Below are 23,518 nucleotides of genomic sequence, written 5' to 3'. Positions count from 1 at the left end.
GTGTAATCCCCATTCCACTGACTGAGCATGCATAATTGCAGCGTCTGAGATGCAGGCGCGCAAATGGCACTATGTCCATCGCCGCTACCATTAAGCCGATTACTTCCATGCACTGAGCCACCGTGGGGCGCGGAATGGAGTGAAGAACACGGCAAGCATTTAGAAGTTTTGAGAACCTGGACTCCGTCAGGTAAATTTTCATTTCTATAGAATCTATCAGAGTCCCTAGGAAGGAAACCCTTGTGAGAGGAGATAGAGAACTCTTTTCTTCGTTCACTTTCCACCCATGCTACCTCAGAAATGCCAGAACTATCTCTGTATGAGACTTGGCAATTTGAAAGCTTGACGCCTGTATCAGGATGTCGTCTAGGTAAGGAGCCACCGCTATGCCTCGCGGTCTTAGAACCGCCAGAAGTGAGCCCAGAACCTTTGTAAAAATTATTGGGGCTGTAGCCAACCCGATGGAAGAGCTACAAACTGGTAATGCCTGTCTAGAAAGGCAAACCTCAGGAACCGATGATGATTCTTGTGGATCGGAATGTGAAGGTAGGCATCCCTTTAAGTCCACTGTGGTCATGTACTGACCCTCTTGGATCATGGGTAAAATGGTTCGAATAGTTTCCATCTTGAATGATGGGAACTCTGAGGAATTTGTTTAGGATCTTTAGATCCAAATTGGTCTGAAGGTTCCCTCTTTTTTTGGGAACGACAAACAGATTTGAATAAAACCTCTGTCCCTTTGTTCCGTACGCGGAAACTGGATGGATCACTCCCATTACAAGGAGGTCTTGCACGCAGCTTAGGAATGCCTCTTTCTTTATCTGGTTTGCAGATATATCTTGAAAGGTGAAATCTCCCTTGTGGGGGAGAAGCTTTGAAGTCCAGAAGATATCCCTGAGATATGATCTCCAACGCCCAGGATCCTGAACATTCTCTTGCCCACCACGCCTGTTGAAGAGAGAGAGTTCTGCCCCCTACTAGATCCGTGTCGGATAGGGGGCCGCTACTTCATTCTGTCTTGGAGGCAGCAGCAGGCTTTCGGCCTGCTTGCCCTTGTTCCAGGACTGGGTAGGTTTCCAGGCCTGCTTAGATTGAGGAAAAGTTCCCTCTTGTTTTTGAAGGTAGAGGGAGCTGATCCTGCACCTGCCTTGAAATTTCGAAAGGCACGAAAATTAGACTGTTTGGCCCTTGATTTGGCGCCTGTCATGAGGAAGGGTATGACCCTTACCTCCGAGTAATGTCAGCAATAATTTCTTTCAAACCAGGCCCGAATAAGGGTCCTGCCCCTTGAAAGGAATGTTAAGTAATTTAGACTTGAAGTCCACATCAGCTTGACCAGGATTTAAGCCATAGCGCCCTACGCGCCTGGATGAGCGAATCTGGAATTCTTAGCCGTTAGTTTAGTCAAATGAACAATGGCATCAGAAACAAATGAGTTAGCTAGCTTAAGTGTTCTAAGCTTGTCAATAATTTCAGTCAATGGAGCTGTATGGTATGGCCTCTTCCAGGGCCTCAAACCAGAACCCCGCCGCAGCAGTGACAGGCCAATGCATGCAAGGGGCTGTAAAATAAAAACCTTGTTGAATAAACATTTTTTTAAGGAAACCCTCTAATTTTTTATCCATTGGATCTGAAAAAGCACAACTGTCCTCAACCGGGATAGTGGGTACGCTTTGCTAAAGTAAGAAACTGCTCCCCTCCACCTTAGGGACTGTCCCGTGTAGTGGCATCTATTGGAAACATTTTTCTAAATATAGGAGGTGGGGAAAAGGGCACACCGGGTCTATCCCACTCCTTACTAATAATTTCTGTAAGCCTTTTAGGTATTGGTATAAACAATCAGTACTCACCGGCAACTGCATAGTATTATCCAGCCTACACAATTTTTCTGGCACTGCAATTGTGTCACAGTCATTCAGTAGCAGCTAATACCTCCCCAAGGTAACACACGGAGGTTCTCAAGCTTAACTTTAAAATTAGAAAATCTCTGAATCAGGTCTCCCCGAATCCAGAGACTTCACCCACAGACTGAAGCCTACTCCCCGTCCTCAGGTTCTGCATATTGTGACGCGAGTAATCAGACATGGCTCTTACAGCATCTACGCGCTCTGTATCTCGTCTAACACCCAGAGCTATCGCGCTTGCCTCTCAATTCAGGCAATCTGGCTAATACCTGTGACAGGGTATTATCATGATTGCAGCCATGTCCTGCAAAGTAATCGCTATGGGCATCCCTGATATACTTGGCGCCATATTAGCGTGCGTCCCTCGAGCGGGAGGCGAAGGGTCCCGACACGTGGGAGAGTTAGTCGGCATAACTTCCCCTCGACAGACCCCTCTGGTGGACAATTCTTTTATAGATAAAGACTGATCTTTACTATTTAAGGGTGAAATCAATACATTTAGTACACATTCTCCTATGGGGCTCCACCATGGCTTTTAAACATAATCAACAAGTAGTTTCCTCTGTGTCAGACATGTTTTTACAGACTAGCAATGAGACTAGCAAGCTTGGAAAACACTTTAAACAAAGTTAACAAGCAAATATAAAAAACTTACTGTGCCTTTAAGAGAAACACATTTTGGCAAAATTTGAAATAACAGTGAAAAAAGAGGCAGTTACACTAACGAAGTTTTTACAGTGTATGTAACAAGTTAGCAGAGCATTGCACCCACTTGCAAATGGATGATTAACCCCTTAATACAAAAAAACAGATTAACAAAACGAAAAATATGTTTTTTAAAACAGTCATAACAACTGCCACAAGCTCCTACTTTTGAAGCCTTTTGAGCCCATCAGAGATGTCCTATAGCATGCAGGGGACTGCTGAGGGAAGCTGAATGTCACAGTTTGTAATTTTAAACTGCACCAAACTGTAACTTTTATACTATAACAGTGGAAAGCCTCTGTTTCTAGGCAAAAATAAAGCCAGCCATGTGGAAAAAACTAGGCCCCAATAAGTTTTATCACCAAAGCATATATAAAAACGATTAAACATGCCAGCAAACGTTTATATTACACTTTTATAAGAGTATGTATCTCTGTTAATAAGCCTGATACCAGTCGCTATTAAATCACTGCAATTTAGGCTTAACTTACATTAATCCGGTATCAGCAGCATTTTCTAGCAAGTTCCATCCCTAGAAATATGTTTACTGCACATACCTTATTGCAGGAAAACCTGCACGCCATTCCCTCTCTGAAGTTACCTCACTCCTCAGAATATGTGAGAACGGCAATGGATCTTAGTTACTTCTGCTAAGATCATAGAAATCACAGGCAGATTCTTCTTCTAATGCTGCCCTTTGATAAAACAGTACACTCCGGTACCATTTAAAAATAACAAACTTTTGATTGAAGTTAAGAAACTAACTATAATACACCACTCTCCTCCTTACTACGTCCATCTTTGTTGAGAGTTGCAAGAGAATGACTGGATATGGCAGTTAGGGGAGGGAGCTATATAGCAGCTCTGCTGTGGGTGATCCTCTTGCAACTTCCTGTTGGGAAGGAGAAATATCCCACAAGTAATGGATGATCCGTGGACTGGATACACTTAACAAGAGAAAAGCAATTCACATGGGTGAGCCAATAACATGAAGCATACATGTGCAACCAGTGTAGGAGTAGTTTGGCAATGGGGGGTTGTGGCGGTTAGAGGGGTTATTAGGGTAGTTGTGATGGGTGTAAAGGGTGCTTTTAAGGGTTAAGTAGAGTAGGGGTTTATTGCGGTGGGGGTATTGGCGATTTAGGGTTTAAGTAGAGTAGGGAGTTTATTGCAGTGGGGGATGTGGTAGTTTAGGGGTTAAGTAGTATAGGGAGTTAATTGGGGTGAGTGATGTGGCGGTTTAGGGTTAATTAGGGTAGGGAGTTTTTTTTGCGTGGTGGGGATGTGGCGGTTTAGGGTTAATTAGGGTAGGGAGTTTTATTGCATTGGGGATGTGGCGGTTTGAGGGGTTAAGAAGAGTAGGGGTTATTTCAGTTTTATGGGTTAATAGTGTAGTGGGGTAGTTTGCGATGGGGGATGTGGCAGTTTTAGGGGTTAATAGTGTAGGGAGGTAATAGTAATGGGGGATATTATGGGGGATTTAGGTTATTCTTGTAGGCTGAGGTAATTTCACTTAGTTGTGTGTTTATATTTAAAAAGGGATCCTTTACTTTACATAATCAATGTAGGTGACGATGCTGCTTGGAATATATCCCTCATCAACACCCATTGCGATAGTATAGTAAAAACACCTCTCAGGATGCTGCCTTTTTGAATAAATCGCCGCCTTGTGCACTTTCGATCATCAGGGCCAAGAATTTGAATGAAAGAGTTATAATGCATATACAGTATACGCAGTGTGTATGTATGTATATAAATGTTAATATATATATATATATACACACATACACACCTGTATATACGTATAAACATGTGTATTAAGGTTTATATGTGCGTATATATGTATATAGGTATAGATATATATTTTACAAAAAAATACATTCTCTCTCTCTCTATATATAATATATATCTATTTAAAAAAAATAAAGTAGACATTTCATCTATGTGAAGAATACTGGAATGTAAAATATTCATAACTACCAGGCGGGTTATCGGCGCAGCGATAAGTGTTAAGTTTTTTTCCACTTCTCTATTGAAGTCTATGGGGAGAAGAAGTTAGCATGTTCACAAAATCTGGTTAGTGCATGTCAGCTTTCCGTCACGAGCAAACATTTTACTTTCAACTTTTATACCGGTGCTACCCATTTTGCATGTATATATATATATATATATATATATATATATATATATATATATATATATATATATAAAAACGATAGAAAGACTGCAGCACTCCTGGATTGCAATTCAGTGATTTATTACAAGCTCACAAACATAGGCTTTGATATATATATATACTTACAGGACACTTTATTAGGTACACCTTGCTAGTACCCCGGGTTGGACCCTGTGATGATAGCAGGATGTGATGTCACTAGCATGTGGGCGGGGCTTAGGTCCGGTGTCTGTGTTGCAGTTAGTTTAGTACAATCAACCTGTCTGGATGTGTATTGCTATGCTCTGTAATAAAATATGAGTTGTTACCATCATTGCTGTGTCCTGCATATGTCCTGCATCTCATGACATGGTGTCAGAAGTTCTGGACTACGCTTCTGTTTCTGATGATGACGATGTCAAAGTTTACCCCACCTGAGCCTTTTGACTTTTCTCAGCCTGCAGCTTGGCCCACATGGTGCGTCAGCGGTTTCAGCACGCTTCAGGATTGCATCCCAAACTGAACAAGGAGAGAGGTGAAGTACAAGTTAATTCTCTTTTATATTCTATGGGGGAAAGATGTAGAGCCAGTGTTCAATGCTTTTACTTTCCAAGAAGGGGACGAAGTTAACTTTGATATAGTTATGGATAAACTCAGTGCCCACTTTGTGCCCAAAAGAAATGTGATTCATGAGAGAGCTTGTTTTCCTCACAAACGTAATCAGCGTGTGGGAGAATCTGTGGAGTCATTTGTGCGCAGCCTGTATGAATTAGCTGAATTCTGTGAGTTTGGTGTTGCCTAAAGAAGAGCAAATCAGAGACAGAATAGTTATTGGAATTGCAGATGCTGAAGTCTCCCTGAAGCTGCAGTTAGAGCCTGATTTAACGTTAGACGGGGCTATTAGGATGGCCCGCCAGAGTGAACTGGTGAAAAAGCAAAGTGCTGATCTGAGGTCTGAGAGTATTGTGGATGAAGTGCAACAGTCTAGGAATATTACTAGTGAAAGGCACAGTTGTGAGCGGTAGATCTAAAGTATTGGAAAGGCCTAGAAGTGGATGGGCGCAACATGGCCGATGCACACGGTGCTACCGGGCTCATGATCAGAGTGCTATATGCCCGGCCAGAGATAAAAGATGCAGAAAATGTAACAGAATAGGCCATTTGAAGTGTGTGTAAAACTGAATACATTAAGGAGATGCAGGTGGACAGTGACCAGGAGGGTCAGGAAGTGTCCTTAGGTGGGGTCTGTTGTGGAACGGACAAGCTCAGAGGAAGATTGGAAAGTTACTTTTACTGTAATGGGAGCCAAAGTTGATTTTAAGATTGACACAGGAGCAGATATCACTGTAATGTCTTTTGCTGAATTTATGAAACTGCCTCGACAGCCCCAGCTGGCAAAGGTTACTACAAATGTTCATAGTCCTGGTGGCCGCATTGATTGTGTGGGGAAATTTCTTGCCAGCTGTGAGTACAAACAAAGGAAGTTCACCATGTGGGTGCATGTGATCCGAGGTCAGTGTGTTTAACAGTTTATTGAGCAGAAAAGCAGCCTGTGACTTGGGCCTCGTGGCCAGAGTGAATGAGATCTCTGAAGATATGTTTGGCGAGTTGGGCCTACTGAGCTGCAAACCTGTCCGTATAGCACTTAAAAGTGACGCAGTCCCGTACAGTATTTCTACTCCTCGTAGAATTCCGTTCCCGCTCATGCCTCAAGTGGAGAAAGAGCTCATGCGCATGAAGTCTATGGGGGGTTATTGAAGAGGTTGTTGAAGCAACTGATTGGTGTGCCCCCATTGTACCAGTTGCAAAGAAAAACGGAAAGGTGCGCATCTGTGTGGACCTGAAAAGGTTGAATGAGGCAGTGAAGAGGGAGAGATTTGTGCTGCCGACATTGGAAGATATAGCCCCGAAGTTGGCTGGGGCGAAGTTCTTTTCCACATTAGACGCTTCTAGCGGCTTTTGGCAGATCCCCCTGGATCCAAAGTGCCGCAAACTGACTACCTTCATCACTCCGGTAGGTCGGTTCTGCTTCTGCAGACTTCCCTTTGGGATATCCTCCGCTCCTGAGATCTTTCAGAGGGAAATGAGTTCTCTCCTGAGTGGCCACGTGGGCACAGCAGTCGTCATGGACGACATTCTAGTGTATGGATCTACAGTGGAAGAGCATGATCAGCGTTTGAGTTGTGTGCTGCAGGCTATCAAAGAGTCTGGGCTGAAGCTGAATAAAGAAAAATGTCATTTTAGGAAAACTGAATTATGCTACTTTGGGCATATCATCAACGGGGATGGCATCAAGCCGGACCCCGAGAAAATTCGGGCTATCGAACAGATGAAAAGCCCTTCTGATGTACATGAGCTGAGACAGATATTGGGCCTTGTAAATTACGTGGGCAAGTTTCTTCCAGATTTATCTACAGTTTTGCACCCTATCACAGAGTTGCTTAAGAAAGATGTTGCCTGGGTTTGGGGACCCTCACAAGAAAAAGCGTTCCTGCATGCTAAGTCCCTGCTGGGGTCTGCCCCAGTGCTGGGGTTCTACGACCCTTCAAAAAAGACTGTGGTTAGTGCTGATGCAAGCAGTTATGGGTTGGGGGCTGCACTTCTGCAGCTGAATGACAACAAACTACAGCCCATCGCCTACTGTTCCCGCACACTGACGGCTGCGGAGTCAAAATACGCTCAAATTGAGAAAGAGTGCCTGGCTGCAGTTTGGGCCTGTGAGCGCTTTCAGCGTTATCTAGTGGGTTTGGAGAAATTTAGTCTGGAAACTGACCACAAACCGCTAGTCCCTCTTATCAATTCTTATGACATCGACAAAACACCCTTGAGATGCCAGAGACTTTTAATGAGACTGCTCAGGTTCAATGTTCAGGCAGTGCATGTGCCGGGGAAGCAGCTGGTTGTGGCGGATACACTGTCCAGGCTCCCGCTGGCTGCTGCTGAAGAATCCTCCACAGAGTCGGATGTAAAAGTGTATGTTGATTCAGTTCTGGCCTCTAAGTCCATTTCTTCAAGGAAACTGGAAGAGATAAAGAAAGAGACATATTTGGACACAGATCTGCAAGAAGTTATAAGGTACATAAGAGATGGCTGGCCCGAGAGCCGGGCAGCCTGGATGTCTTTAAATGCTTACCAGCCAGAGAGGTCGCAGCTCACGGAGCTGGAGGGGTTGGTGCTGTTCCAAGACCGTATTGTAATTCCTGTCAGCATGAGGAAGGAGATGTTGAACAGGATACACGATGGGCACTTAGGCATCACAAAGTGCAGAGAAAGAGCAGCTACAGCTGTGTGGTGGCCTGGGATCAGCTCCGACATTGCAAATCATGTGTCTAAATGTGCCTTTTGCCGGGAACGCCGGCCTACTCAGAGAAGGGAGCCCTTAATGTCTACTCCGCTGCCTGCGGGGGCCGTGGCAGAAAATAGCTGCTGATTTGTGCGAACTGCACGGGAAAAAGTTTCTTGTTGTTATCGACTACTATTCCAGGTATTTGGAAATAGCACCCCTGAATGATATCACAAGTCAGGCCGTTATCATTCGCCTGAAGAACTTGTTCGCCCGCTGGGGCATTCCAATGGAGCTAGTGAGTGATAATGGCATGCAGTTCGCTTCTACAGAGTTCAGTGCTTTCAGCAGGGAATATGATTTTGTACATTCCACGTCAAGTCCACATTATCCGCAGGCCAACGGAATGGCTGAAAGGGCAGTTCAAACAACAAAATTCATTCTAAAGCAATCTGAAACCGTACCTAGCCCTCTTGTCATACAGGGCGACGCCCATTCAAGCCACCGGGTTTAGCCCGGCACAGCTGATGCTAGGACGCCAGATTCGCACTACTTTACCCTCAGTGGGTGTCTTCAAGCCGCCTGGCCCTGTTCCTCGGGACGAAGTCCTTAGGAGGGATGAAGAGGCCAAAAAGGGTTATCGTTTCTTCTACGACAGGAGACATTCTGTCAGGCCTTTACAGGAACTGAAAGCGGGCCAAAGTGTCAGAATTAAACTGGATGATGAGAAGAAATGGAAGACGCCTGCTACGGTAGTGGGCCCGCTCTCCAGAACCAAGGTCTTACACAGTCCTTACAGAGGGAGGGACGGTTACACGCCGTAACCGAAGACATCTTCAGCCTGTACCTGAGAGTCTGGAACCGGATACCTCAGTACCACCCGCCGGTGGGATCCCCTGTTCTAAGGGAGGTGCCTTCCCCTCAGCAAGATCATAGCGGGGATATATCTTTGCCTCCAGCAGACTCTTGTTCACCATCTTCTGTATCAGAGGACAGTTCATGCAAAGTTACATCAAGCGGAAGAGTGGTGAGGCTTCCGGCCCGATACAGGGACTGACTTTAGCTAGAACAGTGACCGGAAGTATGGGCAGAATAATCCCATGGTCACTGTGGACTAGGGTAGTCTACCCCGATGTCCAAGTCAGGATGTAATTTATTTGTTCATGTTTTCTAATCTATCTGTTTTTATAATGTTCTAAAACAAAATGTTGTTGTATACCCTGTTGGTGTACCTTGTTATTTAATATATGCGAATGTATGCTTTGCCTTTGAAAAAGGGGAAGATGTGATGATAGCAGGATGTGATGTCACTAGCATGTGGGCGGGGCTTAGGTCCGGTGTCTGTGTTGCAGTTAGTTTAGTACAATCAACCTGTCTGGATGTGTATTGCTATGCTCTGTAATAAAATAGAGTTGTACCATCATTGCTGTGTCCTGCATATGTCCTGCATCTCATGACAGACCCCATTTTGGCATAGATTCAAAAAGGTGTTTGAAACATTCCTCGGAGATTTTGGTCCATATTTGTAATGCTCGTGGGATATTCCGCTATCAGACCGAACTCGGCCAGTAGTCTTCTTATCCTGACGTCGAGCCAGAATGATAGGGAATATCCCAGAGCAGAGAAAGTTTGCAAGATGAGGTGGGCGGCACTCACCACAGGCAGGGTAGTCTTCGGCGGCAACAGGCAGGGAATTAGAGCAGTCCAAGGGTAAACCACTAGAATGGTCAGGCAGGCAGGGTTTGGCAACGGTAAAGCAGTCCAAGGGTATACAACTAGAATGGTCAGGCAGGCAGGGTTTTGCAACGGTAAAGCAGTCCAAGGGTAAACCACTAGAATGGTCAGGCAGGCAGCGTTTGGCAATAGAGAGGCAATCCAGAACAATAGGGGTTAATCAAGTAGAGTGGTCAGACAAGCAGAGATCAGCAGCAGTATATCAATCCAGCAATTAAGGGGTTAACAGACAGAGTGGTAAGACAAGCAGAGTTCAGCAGCAGTATATCAGTCCAGCAATATAGCAACAAAATCACCCAGGAGAACAGAAAGTAACACCTATACTTGGGCACAGGTGAATGTAAGTGAAGTACTTACATAGCTGCAGGGTTCGCGCCACAGGAGGAATCCAGACCGGCATCAGGAAGGAGGGAGTGTGCGGCGATGATGTCACCGCCGCACGCAGACAGGAGCCATCTCCGACCTAGGCAACGAGCAGCAAGCGCCGCGTCCCTAGCAACAGCTAGAGCGACAAGGCGCAACAATATTGACATGATAGCATTATGCAGTTGTTGCAGATTTGTTGGGTGCACATCCATTATGTGAATCTCCTGTCCCACCACATCCCAAAGGTGCTATATTGAATTGAAATCTGGTGACTGTGGAGGCCATTGGAGTACAGTGAACTCATTGTCATGTTCAAGAAACCAGTTTGAGATGATTTGAGCTTTGTGAAATGGTGCATTATCCTGCTGGAATTAGCCATCAGAAGATGGGTACACTGAAGACATAAAGGGATGGACATGGACAGCAACAATACTCAGGTAGGCCGTGACATTTAAATGATGCTCAATTGGTACTAAGGGGCCCAAAGTGTGCCAAGAAAATATCCCCCACACCATTACACCACCACCAGCAGCCTGAACCTTTGATACAAGGCAGGGTGGATCCATGCTTTCATGTTGTTTACGCCAAATTCTGACCCTACCATCTGAATGTTGCAGCTGAAATCAAGACTCATCTGAACAGGAAACGTTTTTCCAATCTTTTATTGTCCAGTTTTGGTTAATCTGTGTGAATTGTAGCCTCAGTTCCCTGTTCTTAGCTGACAGGAGTGGTACACGGTGTGGCCTTTTGCTGTTGTAGCCCATCAAGCAATTGAACAAGTGTACCTAATAAAGTGGCCGGTGAGTGTATATATATATATATATATATATATATATTAGCAATGAAAGCCCATGTGCGTGTATACACCTCTTGTACAATTGTACAATTATTCAAGTAAAAAATTAAATGTAACTTTCTTGATAGACAATGCAATTTTAAACAACTTTTCAATTTGCTTCTATTATCAAGTTTGCTTTGTTCCTGTGGGATCATTTGTTGATCCTTTGCAACAATTCCCTTAATTAATAAGAAAATAAATAAATTACCCAGAAATATTTTATACGTAACCCGAACAGTATTTGCTGATTTCATGGTTTGTAATGGCTTTAGAAATTAAGCTGATGGGCTTATCTAATGGATTGGAATACAACCCATTGAAAGGCTCAACTCACAACTAGCAAGTTTAAGAATAGGTAGTTGTTTTTGAGGAAGAAGACAGTGTAGAATACACAACCAGTAAACACCTCAAACAAATCAGTTGCGCTTCATATAAAAATTGATTCCTCAGATTAGAATAGTAGGAAAGCATAGTGTTGACATTAAGCAAATTCAAATATATTTGTTATTTCTAATGCATAGGGGTGAATCCTGGAGGAGGCTCATCATGTACAGAGGTGCCAAGGATGTCTGAAGAATGGCAAATTTTAACATGAAATAAGAACAATTTGATTTTAAGGACTTGTGAAGTTGTTTTCTTTATATTAAGATGGGGATCTGTAATAAATGGGTGGTTAGATGTTAGTGAAGTTTTAGTATGAGGGTTACTGATGGGGGAGATTCCTGTAGCTAGGGTTTCTGATGGTAGGGATCATAAACGTGTGTTTTTAGGGTTAGGGGGAAGGTTTGCAGCAGAGGATTCTGTGTAAGGTGCATCATAATGAATGCTTAAGTTACTGTGTAATGGTGGGGACTAGATTGTATATAAGGTTAATGGCTTAGGGACTAGGTCATGAATAGAGTTAACAGTGGTATGGGGCTCCAGGTAAGCAAATGGCTTTATTAAAGGGACATAAAACAAGTTGGGATAGAGACAAAATATAATAATATGTACTTTAATTACTTTACCTGTAAATTTATACGGCAGTGCCCCCCCCCCCCCCCTTATATGGCTCTATCTATCTACACATTTGCTTTAGTAGAATGCAAACTTTAACACTCATTGTCTGCTGGAGCATGCCTAGAAGCAAATAAGCTGCTGTGAACTCAGTTAAAATACAATGCCTGTGTTTCTGATGCTAAACACTGGTAAGGGGAGGTGGAACAGACTACTCCAGGCAGCATGACTTTGTAACTAATTTAGCTTATTTTTGAAAATTATTTTAAATACTTGCCAGCAATTTTTAAACAATTTTTTTTATGCAAACTTTTTTTTTACTTAATTTTAGGATATGCACAGATCTCAACATGTTTTATGGCACTTTAAGGTATGCTATGTTTGGTTTTACTGTCAACAAATAACTGATTGAGCACTGAACATTTCTGTGGGAAAAAACATCTCTTAACTTGTCAGAAAGTGTAAATATGCTACACAATTGTTTGTTAAATCTTGTTTTATTGGCAGTTTATTTTTTCACTTTAAACACTTAAAAAGAGGAAGGATTTCAAATGATCTTACAAAATTCGCTGTCTGCATTTAACATTGCACAAGCATTTCTGGTGAAATGCTTGTGCAATGCCACCCCTGCACACTCGCGGCCCATAGCAGGGGGTGCCAATCATCCCGATCGTATCTGATTGGGATGATTGCTGTCCGCCACCTCAGAGGTGGCAGATGAGTTAAGGAGCAGCGGTCTTAGACTGCTGCATTCGCAGCTTAACAAATCGGCCCCATAGTCTGTATTTACTTCATGTTACAAAAAATACTTTACCTGTCAAACAGAGGAAAAACTGTCCAACCTAACAGTGAGTGCAACGTAAGATCTTGTCCATTTTGTGAAATGACACGTCCGCGCTGGTCATTGCTTGGATGAGGCTTATAAACAGCAGTCATACCAAATATTTGAACAAGAAGAACACTATGGTTGTCCAAGTAAGGATGCAGAACCTAAAAAAAAAAGATGCTTGGGTTTGTAAATCCTAATTTAGAAAGACAAGAATAACTACATCCACTAATATTTTTTGTTGAGGGGGGTGTCAAAAAAAACAAGTTAAATATTATGAAAGTAATGCACACCTATCATACCATAAAAGGTTGTAAAATGTATCTGAAAATTACCTTTTCTAAATATATTAAAGTAATATTTTTTTAATTGATATGCAGCCTACATTTATATTATTAACCCCTTAATGACCGGACCATTTTTCAATTTTCTTACCCTTAATGACAATGGCTATTTTTACATTTCTGCAGTGTTTGTGTTTAGCTGTAATTTCCCTCTTACTCATTTACTGTACCCACACATATTATATACCGTTTTTCTCGCCATTAAATGGACTTTCTAAGGATACCATTATTTTCATCATATCTTATAATTTCCTATAAAAAAAATATAAAATATGAGGAAAAAATTGAAAAAAACACACTTTTTCTAACTTTGACCCCCAAAATCTGTTACACATCTACAATCACCAAAAAACACCTATGCTAAATAGTTTCTAAATTTTGTCCTGAGTTTAGAAATACCCAATGTTTACATGTTCTTTACTTTTTTTGCAAGTTATAGGGCCATAAATACAAGTAGCACTTTGCTATTTCCAAACAACTTTTTTTCAAAATTAGCGCTAGTTACATTGGAACCCTGATATCTGTCAGGAATACCTGAATATCCCTTGACATGTATATATTTTTTTTTAGAAGACAACCCAAAGTATTGATCTAGGCCCATTTTGGTATATTTCATGCCACCATTTCACCGCCAAATGTCATCAAATAAAAAAAAAAGTTCACTTTTTCACAAATTTTGTCACAAACTTTAGGTTTCCCACTGAAATTATTTACAAACAGCTTCTGCAATTAAGGCACAAATGGTTGTAAATGCTTCTTTGGGATCCCCTTTGTTCAGAAATAGCAGACTTATATGGCTTTGGGGTTGCTTTTTGGTAAGTAGAAGGCCGCTAAATGCTGCTGCGCACCACACGTAAATTATGCCCAGCAGTTAAGGGGTTAAATTAGGTAGCTTGTAGGGAGCTTGCAGGGTTAATTTTAGCTTTAGGGTAGAGATCAGCCTCCCACCTGACACATCCCACCCCCTGATCCCTCCCAAACAGTTCTCTTCCCTCCCCCACCCCACAATTGTCCCCGCCATCTTAAGTACTGGCAGAAAGTCTGCCAGTACTAAATAAAAGGAGTTTTTCTTTTTTTTAATAAAAAAAAATAAAATGTTTTAGCTGTGATGGACTCCTGCCTTAGCCCCAACCTCCATGATCCCCCCCCCCAGCTCTCTAACCCTCTCCCCTACCTAATTGCCGCCATCTTGGGTACTGGCAGCTGTCTGCCAGTACCCAATTTGCCCCCAAAAAAAGTGTTTTTTTGATCTTTTATTGCCATTTTAAATGTTTTCTGTAGTGTAGCAGCCCCCCACAATACCCCAACCCCCTCCCCCTCCCAGATCCTTATATATTTATTTTTTCCCCCCTCTTCCCTCCTCATTGGTGTCAGTGTGGGTAGCTAATCGCGCGCGCACGCACCCCCGCGCGCGCACGCGCATGCGCGCCCCCGCACGCTCCCGGCACCCGGCGTGCACATTGCACTTACAGGAGCCGGATGCCGGGTAGCGATGGGCCGCCCACCCGCCTCCCTGTTGCGCTCCCACCCACCAACGAACCGGCACCATCGCTACCGGTGTAGAGAGGGCCACAGAGTGGCTCTCTCTGCATCGGAGTCTTCTGAAAGGGTATTGCAGGATGCTTCCATATGGAGGCATCACTGCAATACCCTGAGAGCTGCTGGAAGCGATTGCGATCGCTTCCAGCACTCTCTTAGACAACTGACGTACCAGGTACGTCTATTGTCATTAACTGTAAGTTAATGCATGACGTACCTGGTACGTCAGTTGTCATTAAGGGGTTAAATAAACTTTTTTCATCTAATTTCACACTTGGGGCCAGACTGCAAGTGGGGCGCTGATAGCAAGCGCAATAACCAGTTTCACTTTACCGTGCTACCATTAGCATGCAACTTTGATATCACAAGTCCATGGTAAAGTGCATTAACAAGAGAAGGGTTAGTACAGCCAACTTTGCTCAAGCACAACCATTACTTTCAATGGATATCACAACAGTGCTATTCGAGTGAATTCTGAAACTGAGCTAGAATATTTAGCGCAACTTCAGACCTGAAGTAAACTGTAAAGGTTAAAATAAAACAATATGGCATCTAGCTTATCACAAGATTTTAAAAACCGTATTGACCAACGCATGAAAGACATTGAAAAAACATTTGCAGGTTTTTGTGACCAAACAATCAATATTGATACAGAAATTAACAATTGGGAGGAAGGACTTAAAACCTTAGGACACTTAATTAAAAAAAAATACCAGATCATTCTGGAACAAGAGTGCCTATGATAAGTACCTTGCAAAGCACCTTATACCTAGGGGCCTAAGAGTACGTCTATTCCCCTCGTTTGCTTTCCACATAGACTCTTATAAAGACAGGTGGGAATAAGCCCTTATTAATTGCTCAGAAATTTTAGTTGCCATTTTATCAGATTACGAAGCAGAAGTAATGGTAGATCTCAATAAAGAGATTGAAGATTACAACACAAAATTACAAAAATTCGATAATATTGATAAATTTAAACAAGCCTACAAAGACCTAAGGGAGGAGTTAGATAAAAGGGAAAAGGAGATTATACAAACCAAATGTAATAAAATGAAGAGAGATCTAAAGGACTTTGAGAAAGGACGAATATTCACCTGGGATGAAAAAATGCCCAGACGTAGGCCAGGAAATAGTTTGCCTCCTCCCAAAGACACCACACAATCAGACTATGACTCCTCTACTGTGGAGGATAGTGATACAGAACAAAGTAATCCTACCAGTAGTAGTTTTTTAGGCCGCAAATCGGATCAATTAGATTCAGGAACAAAAGAACAACAAGAAGGGGCAAGGGGGGGAAACAGAACACTAAGGGACAGAACAAGATGGGGTTATGTCAAGGACAACCAACATATGAGGAGGGAAGATTGGGGCAGGAGACCCAAGTGGTAGAAGAGGAGAACAAATTACAAGTAATTAACATTTCTAAAAAAATCTTAAATCAAGATCATATTAAGGTTTTAGCTAGAGGCCTCTCTTTTTCCCCCACACCGCCACTTGATAAGTTTGAGTTAATCAAGGATCTTCACTTGTTCTGCCGCAAACTGGCACTCAAAAAGATGTTCAATACTGAAAGTGACCCAGCTACTGATGATTTAAGAACGTTAGACACTCTAGTTGAACTCTGGAACGAGAGTGAGGGGTCTGCTGTAGAGACCACTGAGGTTACTTTGGATAAGAAACTTAGAATAAAATCTAAATTTATGCCAAGTATTAACAAAATAGCACCTTTACAGGTATTCTTAAATATGGTCATGACAGACTTTTTGAGAATTAGTGATGACAAGAAAACTATCAATCTGACGAAGGCAGAAAATGAAGCACTCCTAGAAATTAAAACATGGGAGGATGTGGTGATTAAGGCGTCAGACAAAGGGGGGAATGTAGTTATCTGGGACAAGGAGGAGTATATACAGGAGGCTAACAAACAACTTAGTGATAAGAAATGTTATAAATTGTTATTCTCAAATCCTACAATTCAATTCCTGACAAATTATAAGAGCTTAATAACAGAAGCCAAAATGAAAGGCACTATTAGTCAAAAGGAATATTGCTTCTTAGAAGTAAAGAATCCGAAAATTGCAACACTATATCTCTTACCTAAGGTTCACAAAAATAGAACAAAACCACCAGGCAGACCTATAGTCTCGAGTATAGGAAGTCTATGTGAACAAGCGAGTAGATTTCTTGACCTATATTTACGAGATATAGTGACTTCCCTCCTTCCTATACCAGGGACACAATGGACATACTTGGGAAAATAAATGACATAACAGTTGACACAGAAACTCTATTAATAACCTGTGATGTCGAGTCACTCTATACGTCTATCAAACACGACAAAGGCTGTGATGCAGTCAAATATTTCTTGGACATGCAAGCTAATGACAAAAAAGAACGTAATTATTTTATAATAAAATTATTACACTTTGTCCTCAAACACAATTACTTTGTATTCAACGACAGATTTTACTTTCAGACACAGGGGACCGCTATGGGTTCTAGCTGTGCCCCCACATATGCGAACATCTATTTGGGGTGGTTTGAGCGTGAAATAGTTTTTGGAGAGGATATGTCACAGTACACACAGTACATAAGCATGTGGAGTCGCTATATAGATGATTTGTTTATCATCTGGACAGGCAGCATAAATAAATTCAAAGAATTCATATCAATTTTAAATACTAATGATCTAAATTTAAGATTGACCTATAATACAAGTGAGTCCAAAGTTGAATTCTTGGATGTCATGATCTATAAAGATGAGAGAAATATGCTGAAAACTAATCTATTTAGAAAAAAGACAGCAACAGATTCTTTGCTACAATATGACAGCTGTCATACTACACAGACTAAAAGAGCAATTCCTACTGGGGAATTCCTCAGAATCAGGAGGAATTGTACAGATGATGTTGTTTTCATGAAAAGAGCGAAAGAGCTCAAATTGTGTCTGAAGGAGAGAGGTTACACAAGAAAAATTATAAGATTGGCATTCCAAAATGCCAAAAGAACCTCAAGAGACTCCTTACTCATACCTACAAAGAAAAACACAAAACTTGATGATACTGTAAGATTCGTTACAACCTATAACTCAGAACATCAGCACATTCATGAGATACTTAATAAACATGTTAACATCTTGAAATCAGATCCAGTTTTGGCTAATTGTATAGGCCAAAGAATTAACACCAGCTGGCGCAGAGCACCAAAAATAAGGAACAAACTGGTACAGAGTCATTTTATTAGGAAAAAAACAAGTACCAAAAGATTATGTGGAACTTATGCTTGTGGCTCATGTAGCTTCTGCGAATATATACATGATGAAAGAGAATTTTCTACACGTGCTGGAACCAAACGGATGCTTGGTTTCACTAATTGTAGGACCAAAAATGTGGTCTACTGTTTACTATGTGAATGTGGTTTGAGATATGTGGGTATTACGACCAGAGAACTATGCACCAGAATAGGTGAACATATCAATAGCATTAAAAATTGCATTACTGATATAGGTAAAAATAAAACACTCACTCCGGTAGCAAGACATTACTTAAAGAAACATGGTCCTAGACCACGACTAAAAGTCTCTGTATTACAGGTTATAAAACCAGGCATAAGAGGAGGAGATATAGAAAAAATGCTGCTCCAATCTGAATGCCGCTGGATTTTTTGGCTTAATACCCTTACACCCAATGGGATTAATGAACAGGATGGATTTGCGGCATTCCTGTAAATGAACAATAGGTGACTTTTAATGTGCATATAGATCAATAATCCATGACATAAGGAACAGTAACACTATTGTAATAACTCATATAGGAATAAACTACCATACCGGCACGAATGATAGTCCTATACTTGTAGCAGATGACGTTTTGGAAATTACAGTACAAAATAAATTATGATTATAACCACTGTAATAAGAGATACACTTTAGCATATTTCATCTTATGATTGCATAACAATACTTGTTGCTTTTATAAATAAGAATAGTGTGTTCAATTTAAGTCAATTGGTGGATTAGTGTTGACATTATTCTTTTATTATCGTTTGTTGAAAAACGCAATTAAATTTGGTTAATCCACTAATGGGCAGGATCTGCACTATAGTGATAATATTGGCTGAAATATTGCAAACAATGTCCCCCCTTTTTTGGTTTGCTATTTGAAATGTGATACGCATTACGTGATATTATTCATAAATCTTACATATAGATTTTTGATATCAAGCTATTTTATGCACTTAATCTACTAGGGACACACAAGAAGATTCCGTTTCAATAGAGTCAATATACTTATTCGTGGTAACATTACTCTTTGCTCTGACAGATAAGAAGAGTGTGTCTTATTTAAGTCAATTTGTGAATGAGTTTTGACATGATCGTTTTTGAAAAACGCAATTAAAATTTAAATTTTCTATCTATATATATGGAGAGGCTTTATTTATTTTTCTACATCAATAGAGTATTTACATTCGTGTGATATAGGAAGGATGTTGACATCATTCTCTTATGACCGTTTTTTGAAAAACGCAATCAAATTTTCTATCAACATACATGGAGAGGATTTATGCATCAATTGAGGATTTTCCTACGTGTGACATAGGAAGGATGAATCTCATTATATGTGTGTTGAAATGTGTGAATGAAAATCTGTCATTGGTAATGAACGCAGATTTTTGTATTGTAAGACACTTTCGAATCCAATTGGTGGATAGAATTAATCTTTGACCAGGTGGGAGTGACAATTTTGAGTAAGATAGGCTGACATCTTTCAATGCTCCTGACACCTATTACTTGATTTTGAAACAATGTAACGAATATCTAATATCTTATATTACAAAATTGTTTCAACATGTTACTAGCCTGACATCTGCTTGATACGATCATGTGATGAATCTTTAACCAATTATGTTAAGCTTCTTGTGATAGGCTGAATCTAGAGGTGTGTGCTTAGAACCAATTTCTATTGGTCAATGACGATACAAATACCGGGTTGGGGCCCTGACTCTGGTTAGCCTCTGAGAAAGCTGTGCTAGCGGCGAAATGTACATCAGGCATTGTCTGTGTGCATGAGACTTGCTAATTTGTGTTTACCTGGGACCTTTCTAAGCTCATATTGATGTGGCAATTGCCTTCTTTAATCAGTCATTTATAAACCGTTTCCTCTCCTGCTCTAGATACCAGTATTGCTCAGATTAGGTAATGTTGTTGGGGTCAATCCCCTTTTTAGATTAGCTTTAGAGCAATCCGTGTATTCTCTGAGCCCTGAGGGTTACGGTGTATTTGAACTATTACCCAGGGAAGTAATTATGTTTTTGAAGTCTCACACACACAGTCCTGATCTGTTTCTTAATCTAAGTTTTAAATGTATGTCTCACATATTTATGTTATACATTTGGTACTATTTACCACCCTTTTTATTCTATCATTAGTAAAAGTTACGTTTTAATAACCAGTTCTTATTGACACAATCCGGTTTTCAATGCATACTGTTACTATATAGTGTTTTGTGAGTGCTGGGTACTGTCAAACTTCTCTCTCTTTTTTGTACCTGTATATCTATCAGACAGTCAGCACCCCCCTTCTCCTACACTTCACCAGTGATACTAACTGGTATATAATGAATACTGAATAGATTATATATCTACTATTATTTCAGCATACTATATTATGAAGGGGTTGATATTTGCTTAAACTAACACCGTTGCCACTATTTCCATTAAAATAAAAGTTGCAGAAAACACATGTAAAACCCATTAAAGTATTACACACATATACTGTATAGATTTAAAGGGACACTGAACCCAAATTTTTTTTCTTTCGTGATTCAGATAGAGCATGCAATTTTAAGCAACTTTCTAATTTACTCCTATTATCAAATCCTCTTCATTCTCTTGGTATCTTTATTTGAAATGCAAGAATGTAAGTTTAGATCCCGGTCCATTTTTGGTGAACACACTGGGGCATATGTATCAAGCTCCGCAGGGTCGGCTCCAAGGGGGGGGGGGCATTGGGGGGCAATGCCCACCCAAATGGAATGCTGTGCCCCCTCAAAACACAGGATTTTTAAAAATTATTTTTAAAAAATTTTTTACTTACATTTTTTTTAATTTTTGCTCCGCAACTTTTCTGGGGGCGGGGCCCTTGTGCGCACTCAAATGCGCACTCAGTCAGTGCAGTGGAAGGCTGGGGTATGAGTGCAGCTATCCAACCTGCACGCACCTTATCCCCAGGGCCAGGGGACCCCCGCCGACAGATCATCTGAGCAAATCGCAATCAGAGAGTTGCAGGCTTGCATCTTATACTAAGCCAGCCAAGAGATCCCTTCTAGTAGTATTAGGATCAAGGTAAGTAAAAGTTCACCTCCAAGTCTTGTTACCCTCCCACCCGCCCACGCCCTGGCTCCCCAAGCCGCCCTCTGTCTCACAGGCCAGCACTTTTTTACAGGGCAGGCTGGCCTGTCAGCTGTTATTTTGAAAATGTTCGGTGGTGTGAGTGTGACCCACTCTGCACAGGGTGTGCAACAGCCAAGACGGCGCCTATTATTATGCCTTTTACAGAAGGCTGCCTGTTTTAAAAAAAATAAAATAATTTGAAGCCATTTAAAATATATATATATATTTTTTTTTTTCATTACCGAGGGGGAAGGAAGGGGGCAGGGCTGCTCTGGCAGCTGTTCTGTGTACACAGTTTAAATAGGTAGCCTCCCCCCTTCTATACAAAAGTTTCCTTTGTTTGTTTTTACCCCGTGTCTGCCAGAGGGTGCTGCTGCCTGCAACCCTTGTTGGTAGACACGGACGGCTAGATTTAGAGTTCTGCGTTAGCCGTCCAAAACAGCGTTAAGGGGTCCTAACGCTGGTTTTGGCTGCCCGCTGGTATTTAGAGTCAGTCAGGAAAGGGTCTAACGCTCACTTTCCAGCAGCGACCTTTCCATACAGCAGATCCCCTTATGCCAATTGCGTATCCTATCTTTTCAATGGGATCACAGCCCTAACGCAGCCCCATTGATTCCTATGGGGAAATACATTTTATGTCTACACCTAACACCCTAACATAAACCCAGAGTCTAAACACCCCTAATATTACACTTATTAACCCCTAATTTGCCGCCCCCGACATCGTCGCCACCTACATTATTATTATTAACCCCTAATCTGCCGCTCCGGACACCGCCGCCACCTACATTTTATTTATTAACCCCTAATCTGCCCCCCCAACGTCGCCGCAACTATATTAAATGTATTAACCCCTAATCTGCCGTCGCCGCCACTATAATAAATTTATTAACCCCTAAACCTAAGTCTAACCCTAACAACCCCCTAACTTAAATATAATTTAAATACATCTAAATAAATTTACTATAATTAACTAAATTATTCCTATTTAAAACTAAATACTTACCTGTAAAATAAACCCTAAGCTAGCTACAATATAACTAATAGTTACATTGTAGCCATCTTAGGGTTTATTTTTATTTTACAGGCAACTTTGTATTTATTTTAACTAGGTACAATAGTTCTTAAATAGTTATTAACTATTTAATAACTACCTAGTTAAAATAAAGACAAATGTACCTGTAAAATAAACCCTAACCTAAGTTACAATTACACCTAACACTACACTATAATTAAATTAATTATCTAAACTAATTACAATTAAATACAATTAAATAAAATAAAATAAAGTACAAAAAAACAAACACCTAATTACACCTAATCTAATCCCCCAATATAAAATAAAAAAGCCCCCCAATATAAAAAAATTCCCTACCCTATACTAAATTACAAATAGCCCTTAAAAGGGCTTTTTGTGGGGCATTGCCCCAAATTAATCATCTCTTTTACTTGTAAAAAAAAAAAAATACCCCCCCAACATTAAAACCCACCACCCACACATCCAACCCTACTCTAAAACCCACCCAATCCCCCCTTAATTAAACCTAACACTACCCCCTTGAAGATCACCCTACCTTGAGCCGTCTTCACCCAACCGGGCACAAGTGGACCTCCAGACCAGCAGAAGTCTTCATCCGATCCTGCCAGAAGAGGACATCCAGACCGGCATCTTCTGTCTTCTTCCATCCGGAGCGGAGCGGGTCCATCTTGAAGACATCCGACGCGGAGCATCCTCTTCCATCCGACTGCGACTGAAGAATGAAGGTTCCTTTAAGTGACATCATCCAAGATGGCGTCCCTTCAATTCCGATTGGCTGATAGAATCCTATCAGCCAATTGGAATTAAGGTAGGAAAAATCCTATTGGTTGATGTAATCAGCCAATAGAATTGAAGCTCAATCCTATTGGCTGATCCAATCAGCCAATAGCATTGAGCTCGCATTCTATTGGCTGTTCCAATCAGCCAATAGAATGCAAGCTCAATTCTATTGGCTGATTGCATCAGCCAATAGGATTTTTCCTACCTTAATTCCGATTGGCTGATCGGAATTGAAGGGGCGCCATCTTGGATGACGTCACTTAAAGGAACCTTCATTCTTCAGGAAGAGGATGCTCCGCGTCGGATGTCTTCAAGATGGACCCACTCCGCTCCGGATGGAAGAAGATAGAAGATGCCGCCTAGATGAAGACTTCTGCCAGTCTGGATGTCCTCTTCTGGCCGGTTGGGTGAAGACGGTTCAAGGTATATTTTATCTAATTTGCTTCATTCTCTGGATATTCGTTGCTAAAAAGCATATCTAGATAGGCTCAGTAGATGATGATTGGTGGCTGCACATAGATGAATCATGTGATTGGCTCATCCATGTGTGTTGCTATTTCTTCAGCAAAGGATATCTAAAAAAAATGAAGCAAATTAGATAATAGAATTAAACTGGAAT

General features: G+C 41.3%; 1 protein-coding gene across 1 annotated transcript in view; it reads right to left on the bottom strand.

Moving 5' to 3' along the window:
* Positions 1-23,518, bottom strand: part of LOC128651855 (uncharacterized) — a 199,174-nt gene that overhangs the window by 112,050 nt on the left and 63,606 nt on the right. The window contains exon 6 of the mRNA XM_053704840.1: positions 12,796-12,971. Within this exon, the coding sequence (XP_053560815.1) occupies positions 12,796-12,971 (176 nt within the window). The remainder of the gene's footprint in view (positions 1-12,795; positions 12,972-23,518) is intronic.

Source organism: Bombina bombina, chromosome 3 (assembly GCF_027579735.1).
Source record: "Bombina bombina isolate aBomBom1 chromosome 3, aBomBom1.pri, whole genome shotgun sequence".
Lineage (NCBI taxonomy): Eukaryota > Metazoa > Chordata > Amphibia > Anura > Bombinatoridae > Bombina > Bombina bombina.
Note: the sequence above shows the minus strand (reverse complement) of the source record. Positions and strands in the feature narration are given on the sequence as shown.